The sequence below is a fragment of the Callorhinchus milii genome, unplaced genomic scaffold, assembly GCF_018977255.1.
Source record: "Callorhinchus milii isolate IMCB2004 unplaced genomic scaffold, IMCB_Cmil_1.0 Scaffold3, whole genome shotgun sequence".
Classification (NCBI taxonomy): domain Eukaryota; kingdom Metazoa; phylum Chordata; class Chondrichthyes; order Chimaeriformes; family Callorhinchidae; genus Callorhinchus; species Callorhinchus milii.
In genome coordinates this window covers 58,976,842-58,992,884 of record NW_024704744.1, presented here as the reverse complement: position 1 = coordinate 58,992,884, position 16,043 = coordinate 58,976,842, and the positions used below count along the sequence as shown (strand labels likewise).

The window sequence follows — 16,043 nt, the reverse complement described above, 5'->3', positions numbered from 1 at the left end:
TAAACCAGTTAGGGCTCTCGGCTCCAAGTCACAAGGTTGTGGGTTTAAACCCCAAGTTGGGACTTTGAACTCACACAAACCGACACTCTAATGTAGTTCCAGTAGATATTAAAGATCCCATGGCATTATTCTAAAAGAGAAGGGAGTTTCTCCCGGTGTCCTGGCCAACAATCTCCCTAATAAAATTAGTTGTGTGGCTGTTTGCGGGACATTGCTGCATGCAAATTGGGGGCTGCTTTCACTTACAAAGTACTGTAAGTGCATTTTGCAGTATATCCTATAAAGAGCTTTAAGATGTCTTCCCGGAGTGAAAGGATCTATATCAATTGTAAGAATAATTATTTATTTATCACTAATAATTATTGGCTTGTAGGAATTCGCCATTCCTGACTTCAGCACAATTGTCGAGTCGCACCACTTTAGAGGTAAATTCTCCTGATGTGAAATGCACTATATGAAAAAACAGCAACAACAATAAATGTTTGCATTTACCGAGCACTTTTCATATCAGGAAGGCATCCCAAGGCTCCAGGCAGTTCAGGCTTTGCACCCAAGCTGGGGGGTGGTAACTGGGGAGGTTAGGGGTTGAGGGGGTTGGGGGTGGAAAAAGATGACTGAAGACGTGGTCAAAGAAGAAGAACTTGAGGTTGACCTTGAAGAAATTGAGGGAAGAGACTCTTGAATGGAGTTCCTGAGAGTTGGGACAGATAAGCTGAAAGCCTGACCATCAATGGTGGGGTGAGTAAGGTGGCGGGGTGGGGAGGGGAAAGAGGGGATGAAACAGGCTGGTGGCTGCAGAGCAGAGGTAATGGGTGAGTTTGTAAGGTTTCAATAAATAGGGTTGGGTAAGCCCATGGATGTCATCAAATGTAATGATTATTACTATATATTGTAATTATCACATCCCGCGTTGTTTTTTTATCTCTCTAAGGTCCGTGTTGTAACTCACATGGAATCAACATATCCACCCGTTAGCCTGAGAGCCTGATAAAGCAGGCTTCATTTGCACAGGTCAAGTGCTCATTTCCATCAATCAGGACACTATCATGAGAATGATCTCAACTAACATTTCATCGGATGGCTTCACTCCCCATCCCCGGCCTAAAGTTAAAATGCAGTCGGCTGGAAAATTTTGCATTAGCAACTGATCTGTAACCAAACAAGGTTAAAGCCTGGAGCAATTGTACATTGGCTGATCAAAACCAAGCTTTCATTCACTTTATTGAGACCAGTCATTGAGCTATCATAACCTCTGTGTGCTCCTTCTTGCCTCTGGCTTCTGCATACCTTTGTTCTGACAATCAAATAATCCAAACCAAGGGATGCAGAGACTATAAATTGTATTTCTTTGAAATCCAAGTCTATTGGAAATGTTCAAGATCTCTGTGAATGCATGGAGATGATTTTGAGTAGTATTTTCTAAAACATTGCAAGTAGATTTCAGAGGATCTTTCCCAAGTGTGTAAGAAAAAATTCTTAATACATTGAATAGAGCAGAGATAGCATACATCCAGTTATCTTCAATCCCCTTGCATCACTGGGTGAAAGTAAATCCAATATGGTGAGGGGGAGGAATGCAGCAATCACTGGTGATAATTATTACATCAACCAAAATGCATTCAGAAAAACAGTGGTCTTGTTGATGTCACACTGTTGACCACTCTGTCCTCCTCCACCACCTCTCCTTTCACCACACCCTTCATGGTTTATCCTTGACCGGTTCAGATCCTACCTTTCACACCGTCTCCACAAATTGCTTCTGCTCGAGCCCTCGCACAATCTTGCGCGGCATTCTTTAGAGCTCGGTCATTGATCCTCTCCTCTTCAATATCTATATGCTCCCTCTTGGTGACATCATCCACAGACATGGGGTCACATGTACATGGATGACCCCCAACTGTACCTCTCTGCCTCCACCCTTGACTCCAGGACCACTGCTGTCCTGGCAGAATGTCTGTCAGACATCAAGTCCTGGATGAGAGCGAACTTTTTCCATAACATAACATGTAGGAGCAGGAGTAAGCCATTCGGCCCTTCGAGCCTGCCCCACCATTCAATCATGGATGATCTTCTAATCTAACTCCAGCTAATAACCTGACCCTGCCTTATCCCCATATCCCTTAATCCCTTTCGCAATAAGAAATCTATCTATCTCAGTCTTGAATATGTTCAAGGACTGAGAGTCAACAGCCCTTTGGGGTAGCGAGTTCCATACATCCAGCTGAACATCAACAAGACCGAGGCCCTCCTGATTGGCTCCCGTCAACGCCTCCACACCTCAGGTACTGACAGCATCACCATCCATGGATGCACACTCCACCATTCATGGATGCACAAGTCCAAATCCCTTATTGTCCAGCACCTTGGATATGCTTCCGATGTGAAAGGTGCTTTACAAATGTAATTTGTTGTTGTTGTTGTGGTGATGTGCTAATGTCACTTCCTGCTTTGCTGCACACGTGCACTACATGCAGGAAGCACTGCTGATGTCACCTACTGAAGGAAGTGACATCAACTGTGCTTCTCACACAAGCGTAGCACCCAGCAAGTTACATCAGTCATGACCTGATGACCTAGAAGTTGGCCATTTTTCGCGTTTTGCCCGAGACAGTGGTCCAGACAATCGCCTTATAACAGGTTGCCTGCGAGTTAGAACCTATAAACGTTTATCCACGGCTTGTGACTTTCCTAAAATTTGGAAGAGTAGTTTCAAGATTCCTTCACGCATACGAAACTGAGAATTAATTGAGCAATTCTAATCCTTTAACAAGATGGCTAGGGACTAAACTACCCGAGAGAATGCACTGAAAATAATAGTGGAATTTTATAAATTATTCTACGTGGAAATATCCCAATTGATTAAATTTTCTCACAGAGCCGAATAGAAATCTCATCCAAAGTCTTTACAAGATCTGAAAAAACAGAAAAATAGAGCAGCTACACCCGAGCTCATCATTGCTTTTAAATGATGCAACCAACACACAAGCATTGCCATAGACACTGTATTCTCCTCCTATTGTTGGTTTGCTATAGAGATTTATAACCTTGTGCTGGTAAATGCCACTCTCAGTTGGACAGAACTCCCACAAAGATTTTAAAATATTCATGCTAGTGTTTTCATGTCACTGCCTTGATGCAGAGCTGTGGTAACTTTGATGCTGTGAATTGAGAATCCGATAAATCTGAATGTAGGTGTCTCTCTTGCCTTGGCTCCAAAACACTAATTCTGAAAGTGTCAGAGATAAACTGGTGTGAATTGTGATGCAGTAATTAATGCTTATGTGATAATTAATACGTGCAGTGAATTTCGTGACCTTAAAATAATTAACATATCGCCTAGATCTGAAGAGGACTCACTCCTCAATGCTCTTCTTAGTGACCATACCAAATAACTGACTATGCCACACATTGGATTTCCTGTTATCAGCACGCAGTATTGGATTGATGGCCAAGAATCCCCCAGTGTTGTTTTGTTAAAAGTTTTAGTTTACATGCACTTATATAGCGCCCCTCATGCAGGGTAGCGCCCCAGAGTACTTGACAGTGGCGGAGCACGATGTTGAGCCAGGAGGGAGGTGGAGGTGACTGTAAGCACGGTCGAAGAGGAAGGTCTTCAGGCACAACCTGAAGATGGGAAAGGAAGAGGCAAGATGGAGGGATAGAGGAAGAGTGTTCCAGATTTTCGGGGCGTATTGGCTGAAAGTGTGGCTACTGATGGTGATATGGAGGGCACGAGGGTCATGCAGAAGGCTGGAGCCAGTCAACCGGAGGGAGTGGGTAGTGGGTGGCGAAGTAGATAGACCTTGGTCTTCTTTCGCCAAGCAAATTCTTATGTTCTTATGTGAATGATCAATTATTATCTGTTGGCCAGGAAACTGGAGAAACATCTTTCTCTTTTCAAACCGTGTCAGGCATCTCTAATGTCCACCTGAACAGGCAAGAGAGAACCTGGGTTTAATGTGTCATCTGAAGTACTACACCTCCGACAATGCAGCCCTCCCCCAGCACTGCTGTCTGGTGTCAACCTAGACTGTGATTTTAAATGTGGTACGTGAATTGAGTGTGATTGTATCCTTTCAGAAAACCTACTGTCTTCCCATCACAGCATTAAGTTCTTAAATTGGTCCAGCATCCTGGCTTCAACCACCCTTCCTGATAACCTGTTCCAGCTGTTGATTAATATTGTAAAAATATACTTCTTAGTGTTTCTTCTAAATTACCATTCGCAAACTTCAGTTTGTGACCTGATGTCCTGCTGTCTTGGTATATTGGTCTAATTTTACAGTTCTATTCCATTCCTGTTACAACTCTGCTGATGCCTGTAGTGTTATTTTTCAGAGTATTTGAATCCCAGTTGATCATAATAGCAGCCCTTGGCTCATGCAACATCAACAGATCACAATATAGCATAGAAAAGAAGCCTGAAGAAATCATCTCTCCCAGGACCTATAATAATACCGAGTGGGATCAGCACAACAGCAACTATTGGAGCCTTGAAAGCAATTACAGTAAAATCTGAAAGTCACAAAGAGAATCCGGTCCTCACAGGTCTGATTCAGATTCAATCTAAACAAATGTCTTTGCAGTTAAAATGTTCAAGCCACTTGACTTTGAGATTTCTTATGCGTTAATAGTCATTGAAATTTGTATTGCTTTGTGCAACACTAACCAATGATGGCTGTGGTGGAGGTGCTGCATTCATTCAATCAGAGATAGGTGGCTACTCTACACTTACTGGAGTTAAAGCTAAAATGGAGTCATGTTCAATTTCACCCATTCAATTATTCACAAACACCTCAACAGTGCACGTAATATGACATTACTCAGCTTTCTGTATAAGAGCAATTCATCTATTTGATTTGTACACTGAAAGGGATTAAGAGTTGGTAAATTTCGCCCACAAATATACAGTCAATTCACTTTACAGTCTATTCTGTGAAGTGCTCTGAGACGTCTAGAAGACGTGAAAAGCGGTATATCAAATGCAAGGATTATTATTATTATTATACAAACAGTCTTGAAAGTCAGAATTTCTTGAAGCATATACTTATTGCTAATTCAGTATGAAGAACGGTGCAGTATCTGCCATTAGATGCCAGACCTCTTCAAATCAAAGTTTCTAACTACTTTCAATGCTCTTTCATTTACACCACAAGCATCATGCGATTTCCAGTACTTATGCTCAGTTCATAATAGAAAACACTTTTTACAAAAGATGCAAATGGAATCTAAGTTATGGTTTGGGAGTTCCTTCACAAGTCAATAAGAATTCTAATAAATAAATCTTTGTATTTGATGGCTTGGGTTTCATATCAGGAGGATATCTCAAAGCATAGTGACGGTGTATTGTGTAGGCAAATATGGCAGCTAATTTGCATATTCTCCCAATCTTCTCTTCCTCTGGGAGTCTTTCATAATGCAACCTTCATGACACCTAACTCCTTCTTCCAGATCCACAGCATCTTCTCTCCTGCTATCTTGGTGCTCTGCTTTATGGAGTGAACCCCTCACCCATAAAAAGTTTCCCAATAAAAATACTCTAATTGAAGAACCTAATCTGTCATCTCCTTTCATCAGGTGTGTTAACCTGGCACATTAGTAGCACTCTCAGCTCTGAGTCAGAAAATTGTGGGTTCAAGCCCCACAGCGGGACTTGGAATTACCTAGTCTAAGATGATATTCCAATGCAGTTCTGGGGGGTATTGTATTGTCGGAGGAGCCCCGAGGCTCTGGAACTCCCTTCCTCACTCCCTTCGTCTCGCCCCCTCTCTTCCTATTTTCAGGTCTCAGCTAAAGACCTTTCTTTTCGACTGTGCCTTTGGTCACCTTCTTCCCCCTCCCCCTGGCTCGGCCCCGGGATCCATTACTGTGAGGGCGCTATATAAATCCAAGTTGTTGTTATTGTTGAGCCAGTCTTTGAATGAGACGTTAAACTGAGGTCTCGTCTGCTTGTTCAGGTGGACGTTAAAGATCTCATGGCACTATTCGTAAATAGAAGGGAGTTTCTGTCTCCTGGTGTCCTGGCCACCAAATTCCCTATAAAATGGGTGAATCCAATTCATGGCTATTTATGGGATATTGCTGTGTACAAATTAGCTATAACATTCGCCTACAAAATAAACATTTATTCCACTTCACAGTAAATCCTGTGAAGCGCTTTGGGACATTCTCCTGACATAAAAGGCACTGTACCAAATGTGAGGATTATTATAATTATTATTATCACTATTATTGTAATCATCATCGGCTTATTAAACCCAGGATTCTCTTGAAGAATAGATAATTATTTGGGGAGGACAAGTTTGCAGGGCTATGGGGAGATTGCGGGGGAGTAGGATTGAATTGGACAGTTCTTTTCAAAGACCTGGCACAGACACAATGGCCCGAATGGCCTCCTTCTGTGCTGTATAATTCTATGATTCTATGAATACCCTTAAATAAAATCTTACAGTAACACAGCATACATTGGATTATCTTCACAATGTGAACTATTTCATGCAAAGAACAGTGCACTACAATCTCTGTGGCCCAGTGGGTGAAACCACTGCCAATGCAGCACTATGCTATACAAACCAGAAGGTTGCAGGTTTGATTCCCAGTCAATGCTGAGACTGCTGATCTGGGACAGCAGTAGAGTGGTATAATTGTCCCTAATTCCCCAGGCTAGGAAGAGAAAAATAAAAATCAGCCAATGTGGCCGATTTTGATTGCTACTCAGCGAACTCAGCTGAAAGATGCAAATTAGGTGAAGGGTAGAAAATAGAAATAATTTTCAAAGCAAAAAATTCTATTAATCAAGAGCTATGAAAAAAAATGATAAACATTTCAGTACAGTGCTCTTTGCTTTAACCCTACATGTGATGAGAAGCATGTTCACTTTAGCACTGTTCACTTTAGCTCTGTATCTGCGTCTGGCACAGTGTTTGCTTAGCTGAGGGGTATTCTCTGTTTAAATCAAATCATTCCATCCACTGAAAATTGTTGCATGCTTGAATTCTCCTGAATGGCCAGCTATTTTCTTGTTGGATAGGGACGTCTATGGAAAAACATTCTGTCCATGAATCACGATTATGGTCAACAAGATGAATGTTCACCAGGAATTTTTCGCCATGAATACTCATGGATTAGCTTTAGGTCTGAGTAGAAAGTCTTGTTGGTCTACTACACTGTTTAGTTTAGTGTACAAATTAGTGTCCCAGCTTTTTAAATAGGGACAAGTAGATTTACTGCTTTCCATTTTTTAATGAACAACAACAAAATTACATTTATAGAAAAGCTATTTCAATAGGTATGTCAGATAGAATTGATCCAAATTATAAATTTTCAGACTTTATAGTGTTCTCAGCAGATCTGGAATTCACAGTGATTTATTACTTACTTCTTATAAATAAATGCATTTAGAATTATGTGTCCACAGTGGCTGAACTGGAGCTTAACCAACAAACATACATATGGTTTCTCACATTCTTCAGCTCCCACTGCTAATGTGGTACAGAAAACATATGACATTTGAGCAATATTACTGCCATATTTAGCTATATTTCCTGTCATCTTTTTCTTTGTCTCTAGAAATTACTCCACAAGTCTTATTTAAAAAAAGATAACCAGGCTTCTTCTTTAGGAATATTCTAAAGGTAACAGCTTGCACTTTTGGCAATTGTTTTAAAAAAATCTTACGTAAGCATTTATTCAAATAGTTGCAGCACTTCTTGAATACCAAAATAGAAGCTTATATCAATCCAAAGTCTAAAAGAAAGCTGCTCTTGTATCTAGGCAGACTCCTCTGGCACCTTTCTCATATTCCTGAAATTAACACAAGAAAAAGCTCGACTGATAGGTGAATATTCCTTCTGCCTTCATCCTCTCTCACTCAGGAACTATGTTTCTTGTATCTCTATTTTATTAATGTTACTGTGGTCACTGCGTTATCTGAACTTTTCTCTCATATGGCTCCCAAATACGCCAGGCACACATTTCTCCTCCCTATAGTTTTAGTGTGTCGCTCATAATCCCACAAGGGAACAAACTGCAAAGCAAAGACAATAAGAAGCATTACAAGCATCACCAGGTTAGCAATCCATTTAGATATACACAATCTCCATCAATCAGCCATTCAAAGGATTTCTTAATGATCATTTCTGCAATCATTCATGTGAACATTTATATAACAATAATAACAAGCCTTGCATATAGCACCTTATCATGTCATCAAGACTCCTCAAAGCACTTCACAAGATATATGGTAACATGGTGTAACTCTGTGTATTTTGTGGGCAAACACAGCAACCAATTTTAAACAAATAATAAATGGGCTCCTCAGATGAAGCTACCTCCTATTGTGAAAGCCTGACAGACTAAGCCTGTCATGTCGAAGACATGCTAATTCACTGCTAAGTGTTGTCAGGAAAAGCAAAATTTTAAGTGTTGCAAATTGTTACACAGTGTTAGGTAGGAAGGAATTTTAAAAATTAATTCCCCCATCTAGTCATCTCCAGGGAGAATCCTCCACACATATGTACATCACTCCCGGGTTGTCGTGTAAGACGTTAGTACAGATATTTCTCCTATTCCTACTCTTAAGATCAGTGTCTTATAGTTTGGATTTTGTAAATGTACTAATGCAATGCTAATTATAAAGCTGTTTTCCTGCACTCTTTTCTAAGAACTGGAGGAAACTGGTGTCAAAATTAAGATTGAGCTTCGCAAAATTTTGGATGATCTTAAAGTTTAAACCATGTCCATGGATCAATCCTCACTCACTCATCCACACAACAATCTACAACAATCTAGTAATAATAACCCTTGCATTTGATATAGCGCTTTTCACGTTCTCTAGACGTCTCAAAGCACTTCACAGAATATGCTGTAAAGTAAATTGACTGTATATTTGTGGGCGAAACGCGGCAGCCAATTGCACACAGCAGTGTTCCACAAACAGCTATGGATTGAAAATGACCAATTTATTATTGTTTTGGAGGGATTATTATTAGACTTGTGGAGTAAGGAAACTTGCCCAAGGTTTCGCCTTACCTGGAATTGAACTCAGGTGTCTCGCTTGCAAGGCAAGTGCTCTAACCACTGAGCTACAGGACTCCACTAGTATCTGTCTATTCAGAAAATACAATACATTCATTCATTCCCTAGACACTGTCTTCTCAAATGTAGAATGGCCAGAGGTAGAGCGGAAGGTAAGTGCTTCCTCACCTTAAGGGAGAAGGAGGAAGGAAATCAGAATGTGAGTCAACCTGTTCCTTCTCATGAACCATCTCAATGCTGGTGATGGAGCAGTGATGGTAGATAGCTGCCCTCTTCATCAGTGAATAATGCACCTGAATGAGGCCTCAAATTGTAAGAATTGTTTTTAAAACAGAGTGGAAAAAAAAACAAAAGTTGTTCAGCACATTTTCCCAATTTATATCCACTCATCATAAAGAAAAGGTGGAAAGTCACCCATTTCCGACTTTCAATATAATCAATATAATGCTATAATTGCATTTGATTTTGAGGTAGCGCCTATAATGTCAAAATGTCTTGAATGCTTCACACTAATTACTGTTAAGAGTAGTTGTGTATTTTGTAAATAATCCTTGCATTTTGATATGTAATAATAATCCTCGCATTTGATTTAGCACCTTTGATATAGTCTTGAAGATGTGATAAGGTGCTATATCAAATGCAAGGATTATTATTATTATCATGTCATTGAAACATTTCAAAGCGCTTCACAGAATATACTATAAAGTGAATTGACTGTATATTTTGTGGACGAAACGCAGCAGCCAATTGCGCACAGCAGTGTCCCACAAACACTCATGGATTGAGTGACCAAATTATTATTTTCTTTTTGAACGGTTTATTACTCTCCAGAAAGTGATCTGCCAATCAACTAACAACCAGGTTCCTACTTACTGCTAGGTAAGAGGGGTGTGTGGAGTAAGGTTGCCTAAGATTTTGTCTGGCCTGGGAATATAGCGTGTCATCACATAATCTAGTTGCATACTGCAATGTCCCACAACAGCCATGAAATGAATGAACTATTTTATTGGGGGATTGTTGCTCCAGGCAGCATGAGAAACTCCCTTCTCTTTGCGAGCAGTGCCATGGGATCTTTAACAAACAGATGGGACCTTGGTTTAAGTCTCATATAAAGAATGCAGCACACCCCTAGCACTCAATGTCCTTTTTTTTCCCTGAGTCCATAACCTTGTGACTCAGAGGCAAGAGAGCTACCAACTGAGCCAGGCAAACGAGACAGCCAGTTTGCACACAGAACATACCACAAACAGTCAGGAGGTGAATAATCTATTTGGAGTATTGTTGGCGAGGACACTGAGAGAAACGCTCTTCCCTTTTTCGAACTGCTATAGGATCCTTAATGTCCACAAATAAAATTGGTCTCATGGCTGTTTATGGGACACTGCTGTGCGCAAATTGGTTGCCGTGTTTGCCTAAAAAAATATTCATTGCACTTTAGAGTAAATCCTGTGAAGTGCTTTGAGATGTTTTAACATGATAGGACACAAAGCACAAATCAGGAGTTAGCTTTAAACAGGATGAATCACAACCCGTGACTCCTCGACACAGCTCTACCATCAGCTCAGTTTTCTTCATTTATTTTTTCACACATTGTAATATTGTCACCAAAAGGTTCCCACTTCCCACTGTGCCAAACATTACAAAGAGAAGAATTTGCTGTCCAGTTTTGTATTGTGTGATGAAAAGTGGAAGTTAATACAACTCTTGTCTTACATGTTAAGACAGTTTGGCTGAAAAATAACCTGGGAGAGTGCATGGTCGTATGTGTGACAAATCACCCCAGACTGTGGGATGAAAGACTTTTATATCAAATGCAATTGACAATTTCACTTAGAAGTTATAAGAACATAAAACTGATGTGGGAAATAGAAATATCACACTGGTTCACACTTTTATCACTTTCAGGCTTAACTATTCCAACATCCTGCTCACCAGACTGCACAGCTGAGCCCTCCCCAACCTGCAGACTACTCAGAACTCTGTGTCCCCTCCTGCACAAGGCTCCGTGATCATGCTCGGCTTCATTGGCTCTCCATCCAGGACTTTGTGGAATCCTGTAACTCAGTGGTTTAGAGCACTCACCTCACAAGTGAGAGACCTGGGTTTGATTCCCGTCAGGGTGAAATGTTGGGCAAGTTTCCTTACTCCACACGCCTCTGTTTACCTAGCAGTAAGTAGGGACCCGGTTGTTAGTCGATTGACAGGTCACTTTTCCGGGATAATAATCCCTCAAAAAAAAAAAAATTTGGTCACTCATTCCACGACTGTTTGTGGGACACTGCTGTATGCAATTGTCTGCCGCATTTCACCCACAAAATGTACAGTCAATTCACTTTACAGTATATTCTGTGAAACGCTTTGAGATGTCTAGAAGACCTGAAAATTGGGTTGAGGTACATCAGCCATGATGTAATAGAATGGTGGAACAGTAAATAGGAACCCAGTTGTTAGTTGATTGGTGAATTGCTTTTCTGGGGATAATAATTCCTTCAAAAAAAAATTGGTCCCTTCAATCCATGACTGTTTGTGGGATACTGCTGTGCGCTGCTGCATACGTCCACAAAATATATAGTCAATTCGCTTTACGGTATATTCTGTGAAACGCTTTGAGACGTCTCAAAGACATGATAAGGCGCTATATCAAATGCAAGGATTATTATTATATAAATGTGTATTGTATTGTTTCAGTGAGGAGTTCTCTCTTGTGGCTGTGAATAAGTATGCTGTTGGAGCAAAGTGGATGAAATTTTAATCTGAGTCTAACCCATGATACTCCTGTGCTTAATGTGGACACCTCAGTACAGAATGTGTTACTAATTCTAGTTGGGCAATAAAGCCTGTTAAGCTGGTTTTAAATTGACCATGAAAATCTGTTGCAAGATTATAACTCATTCCTGTATGAATTGTTCAAAACATATTATTCGCTTGTTAGGGAATGATGCATTGTTTTGCTAAAAACTTTGTGTTACCACATCTGTGGTGTAACTTCAGGATAATGATTGCTGGTCTGGAGGGTAGGCTGTGGTGCAACTGAAGAATTTGACAGGATTTAATGTGAAGTGGAGTTATGCATTTGTGTGGGTGAACTTGCCGGCCAATTTGCACATAGCAATGTCTCACGAACAGCCATGAAGCAAAATGAAATGTAGCATGAAATAAACACGATACAATTCAAACCATAGTAGCTCTCCATTAATCATGAGAGAAGGGATGTGGAACTCACTGGTGCAGCTGACATTCCAACGACAACAACAAAATTACATTTGTATTGCGCCTTTCACGTCGGGAGGACATCCCAAGGAGCTGGACAGTCAGCGTTTCAGACCCGAGCTAGGAGTTGGGATTGGGGAGGGTGGAGGCCAGGGGGTTGGGAGGTGGGTGGGAAGCAGGGTAATCGAAAGCACGGTCAAAGAGGACGGTCTGGATATTGGTCTTGAAGAAGGCAATGGAGGGGGTGCAGCAGAGGGACTGTGGGATGGAGTTCCAGAGGGTTGGGGCAGAATGGCAGAAGGCCTGCCTGCCAATGGTTGGGTGGGTGAGGCGGGGGATGTGAAGCAGACCAGAGCCCGCTGAGCAGAGGGAGTGAGCAGGATGGTAGGGGTTTAGAAGGTCGCAGAGGTAGGAAGGAACAAGGCCATGGAAACTTTTGAAGGTGAGGAACAGGATCTTGAACTGTATCCTCTGTATGATGGGAAGCCAATGGAGTCAGGTGAGGATGGGGGTGATAGGATCACAGATCCTGGTGGAGGAAATGACATGGGCTGTAGAGTTCTGGATAATCTGCAGCCTATGGAGGGAAGAGTTGGTGAGGTCGACAAGCAGGAAGTTTGCATAGTCAAGCCTGGATGTTATGAATGTATGTATGAGGGTCTCGGTGTGCTGCAGTGTAAGACAATGGCGGAGCTGGGCGATGTTGCTGAGGTGGAGGAAAGCAGAGTGGATCATGGCGCGGATGTGGGGTAGAAAGGATAGTTGAGGGACAAACAAGACTCCAAGGTTCCGGACTGGCTTAGCAAGGTGGAGTGTGCAACCATGGAGTCCTGTAGCTCAGTGGTTAGAGCACTCACTTTGCAAGCGAGAGACCTGAGTTCAATTCCAGGCAGAGGGCGAAACCTTGGGCAAGTTTCCTTACTCCACACAGAGCCTAATAATAATCCCTCCAAAACCAAAACCAATAATAAATTGGTCATTTTCAATCTACGACTGTTTGTGGGACATTGCTGTGCGCAATTGGCTGCCGCGTTCGCCCACAAATATACAGTCAATTCACTTTACAGTGTGTTCTGTGAAGAGCTTTGGGACGTCCTCCCGACGTGAAAAGCGCTATATCAAATGCAAGGATTATTATTATTATTATTATTATTATTGATGGTGATACTGTCAGCACCTGAAGTGTGGAGGCACTGACGGGAGCCAATCAGGAGAGCCTCGGACTTCTTGACGTTTGACTGAAGAAAGTTAGCTCTCATTCAGGACTTAATGTCTGACAGACATTCTGTCAGGACAGCAGTGGTGCTGGAGAGAAGGGTGGAGGCAGAGAGATAGAGTTGGAGGTCCAGGTTTAATAAAGTAACTTGCATTTGATATAATGCCTTTCATGTTAGGATGACCTCAAAGCCCTTCACATGATTTACTGTAAAGTTCAGTGACTGTGTATTTTGTAGGCGAATGTAACAGTAAATTGTTGAAATCCTTATCAAGGATTACTGTTGGCAAACATCAGATATTTCCACTAATGGAGTGTTTCACACATCCTATCAACTTCATTTAGAATGCATAACATTCATGTCATGAAAAATTTACGTGGTGAAACATCCTTAAAATGACAGGATTTAGCACTCCAGCAAAAAAAATAGCAATCCAATCATCCTCCAACCAAGCGGCTATTCCAGCAATGGCCACAAGGCGGCGTTTTAGACCCCCCCCCACCCCCCACCCCCAGAAGTGGGAGAGGAGTCTGGGGTCCAAGCACTTTCTATCCTTTCTCTCTTTGCACACAAACTTTTAAGTTTCCCCAGACTGTGACACACAGAAGACAAGAGTCTCGACCTACAGCTGTGCTGCACTTCACACAGGTGAAGGACAGAGGTCGACTTCAAAGCCACTTACATTGGAAGGAAATACCATTTACTTATCAATTGCAAAATTTGCTCCTTTTTCCAAGATATATATATACATATATATATATATATATAGAGAGAGAGAGAGAGGGGGGGAGAGAAACCCACCGGGTTGTGAAATAAACAAACCACAATCAAATCTAATGTAACCCACATCGACTCCCTCCTTTGGAGAGAGGACAGAGCAGATGGTAAGGTCGGACTCACTGGTGTAGCTGACAGTCCAGGGCTGATAGCCGTAATACCCAGTGATTCGTAAAATCCTCTCCTCTATGGAGGTGAGACCGATGGAAGCGCTGTTCAGGTCCTCAAACGATCTGGACGATTTGAGATCTTCTTTAATGGACTCGTCCACCCCCAGGTATTTGAGCTGCCGGAGCTGAGGGCTGATATCCGACAATCTTCTGGGACTCACATCTGGAGACCTTCGCATTATTCTGCACGAAATAAAACGAATGCAGCGTCAATAAACCCCACTGGTCTGCATTGAAAGAGCTGTCGATTCCAGTGCACCGTGACCGTGTGAGTACATTGTAAATACCTTTCTCTTTGTGTGTGTGTGTGTGTGTGTGTGTGTGTGTGGTGGTGGTGGTGGGGAGGGGGATCTATGCATCATTTTAAGCCACTGATCCGTGTGAGTTGACCACGTATATGTGTGCACTTTACATAGGATTTAGATTTATATGTGCGTTTACAACTTCGTCAATCGAACAACTGGATGTATCATTGCTCAAGTCTTGCACGTCTGTCTGTGTCAATGCCCTCAGTGAGCTTCCCGGGGAGGGTCAGTCTCCTCGTTCGCTGTAAAGCTTTTACTTACGTGAGAGAGGTGTTTTTCCTGCTGTCTGGAAACTCTCTGATCCCCATATGAAAGGCAGGAGGGGAGCGTTGGAGCGAGTGCTCGAACAGGGATGAGTCGCTCTTGCAAAGTGGCACAGGCAGCAGCGCTGAGCCAACCTGATGTCAACGCTGCCTTCAGAGCAATGCCAAGGCAAGCATTAGCTCCTCGTGTTTTTCTCACTCTCTCCCTCCCTCCTCCTCTCCACCTGTCAGCTGATGCCCCCCCCCCCCCCCCCCCCCCCACTCTCCTCCTGTAGAAGAAGGCAATGAGCTTGAATCAGGGCTGGGGAGGTCTCAGACCAAAGTCACTGAGGGGCAGTGCTCGCCTCCACTCCACACTCACAGCACAAACACAGGTTTTAACAGGAATCTTACACGTGCACACAGAGCTCTCCATCCTGCAATGCTTCCTGACCCACTTCTTCCCCCAATCGTCACTTGCTTGGTCGGAATATTGTGAAATGCATTCCCAAGCACTCAGTGGAACAATTTTCACAACAATTTCAAGAGGGAATAATCCCACCCACAGACTGCCAGGGGCAAAGTAGGTTAGACAGAGGGACAATCGGTATCCATCCTGCCCTGCTCTCTAGCTGCTATTCTTCTTAATAATAATAATAATAGTCCTTGCATTTGATATAGCGTCTTATCACGTCATTGAGATGTCTCAAAGCGCTTCACAGAATATATTGTAAAGTGGGTTAACTGTGTATTTTGTGGGTGAAATGTGGCATTTAAGTTAATGACAACAACTTGCATTTACATAGCACCCATCGCACTGAGTAGCATCCCTCTTGACATTGATGGAGTCTGACACCGAGCCAGGGAGAGAGGGAGGGGGAAGGTCACCGTAAGCACGATCAAAAAAGAAAGTGTTCAGACAGGACTTGAAAATGGGGAAGGAGGGTGCAAGAACGAGGGATTGAGGGAGAATTCCAGAGTTTCGGAGTGTAGTGGCTGAAGGCACGGCTGCTGGTGGTGGAGTGGAGGGGACGAGGGGCAAACAGGAGGCCAGAGCCAGCCAAGCGGAGGCAACAGGTGGGGAAA

The 16,043-nt window shown here is 42.4% G+C and overlaps 1 protein-coding gene across 2 annotated transcripts in view; it reads right to left on the bottom strand.

The window, feature by feature from the left end:
- Window positions 1–15,023, bottom strand: part of slc35f3b (solute carrier family 35 member F3b) — a 70,681-nt gene extending 55,658 nt beyond the window's left edge. The window contains exons 1-2 of one of the 2 annotated variants that reach the window (XM_042333404.1): window positions 14,977–15,023; window positions 14,364–14,593 (exon numbers count right to left, since the gene is read on the bottom strand). In XM_042333404.1, coding sequence (XP_042189338.1) covers window positions 14,364–14,593; window positions 14,977–15,023 — 277 coding nt within the window. Of the gene's footprint in view, window positions 1–14,310; window positions 14,671–14,976 lie in introns of those variants that run through there. The other variant, XM_042333405.1, reaches the window with a different exon arrangement.
- Between the last annotated feature and the right edge of the window lie 1,020 nt (window positions 15,024–16,043).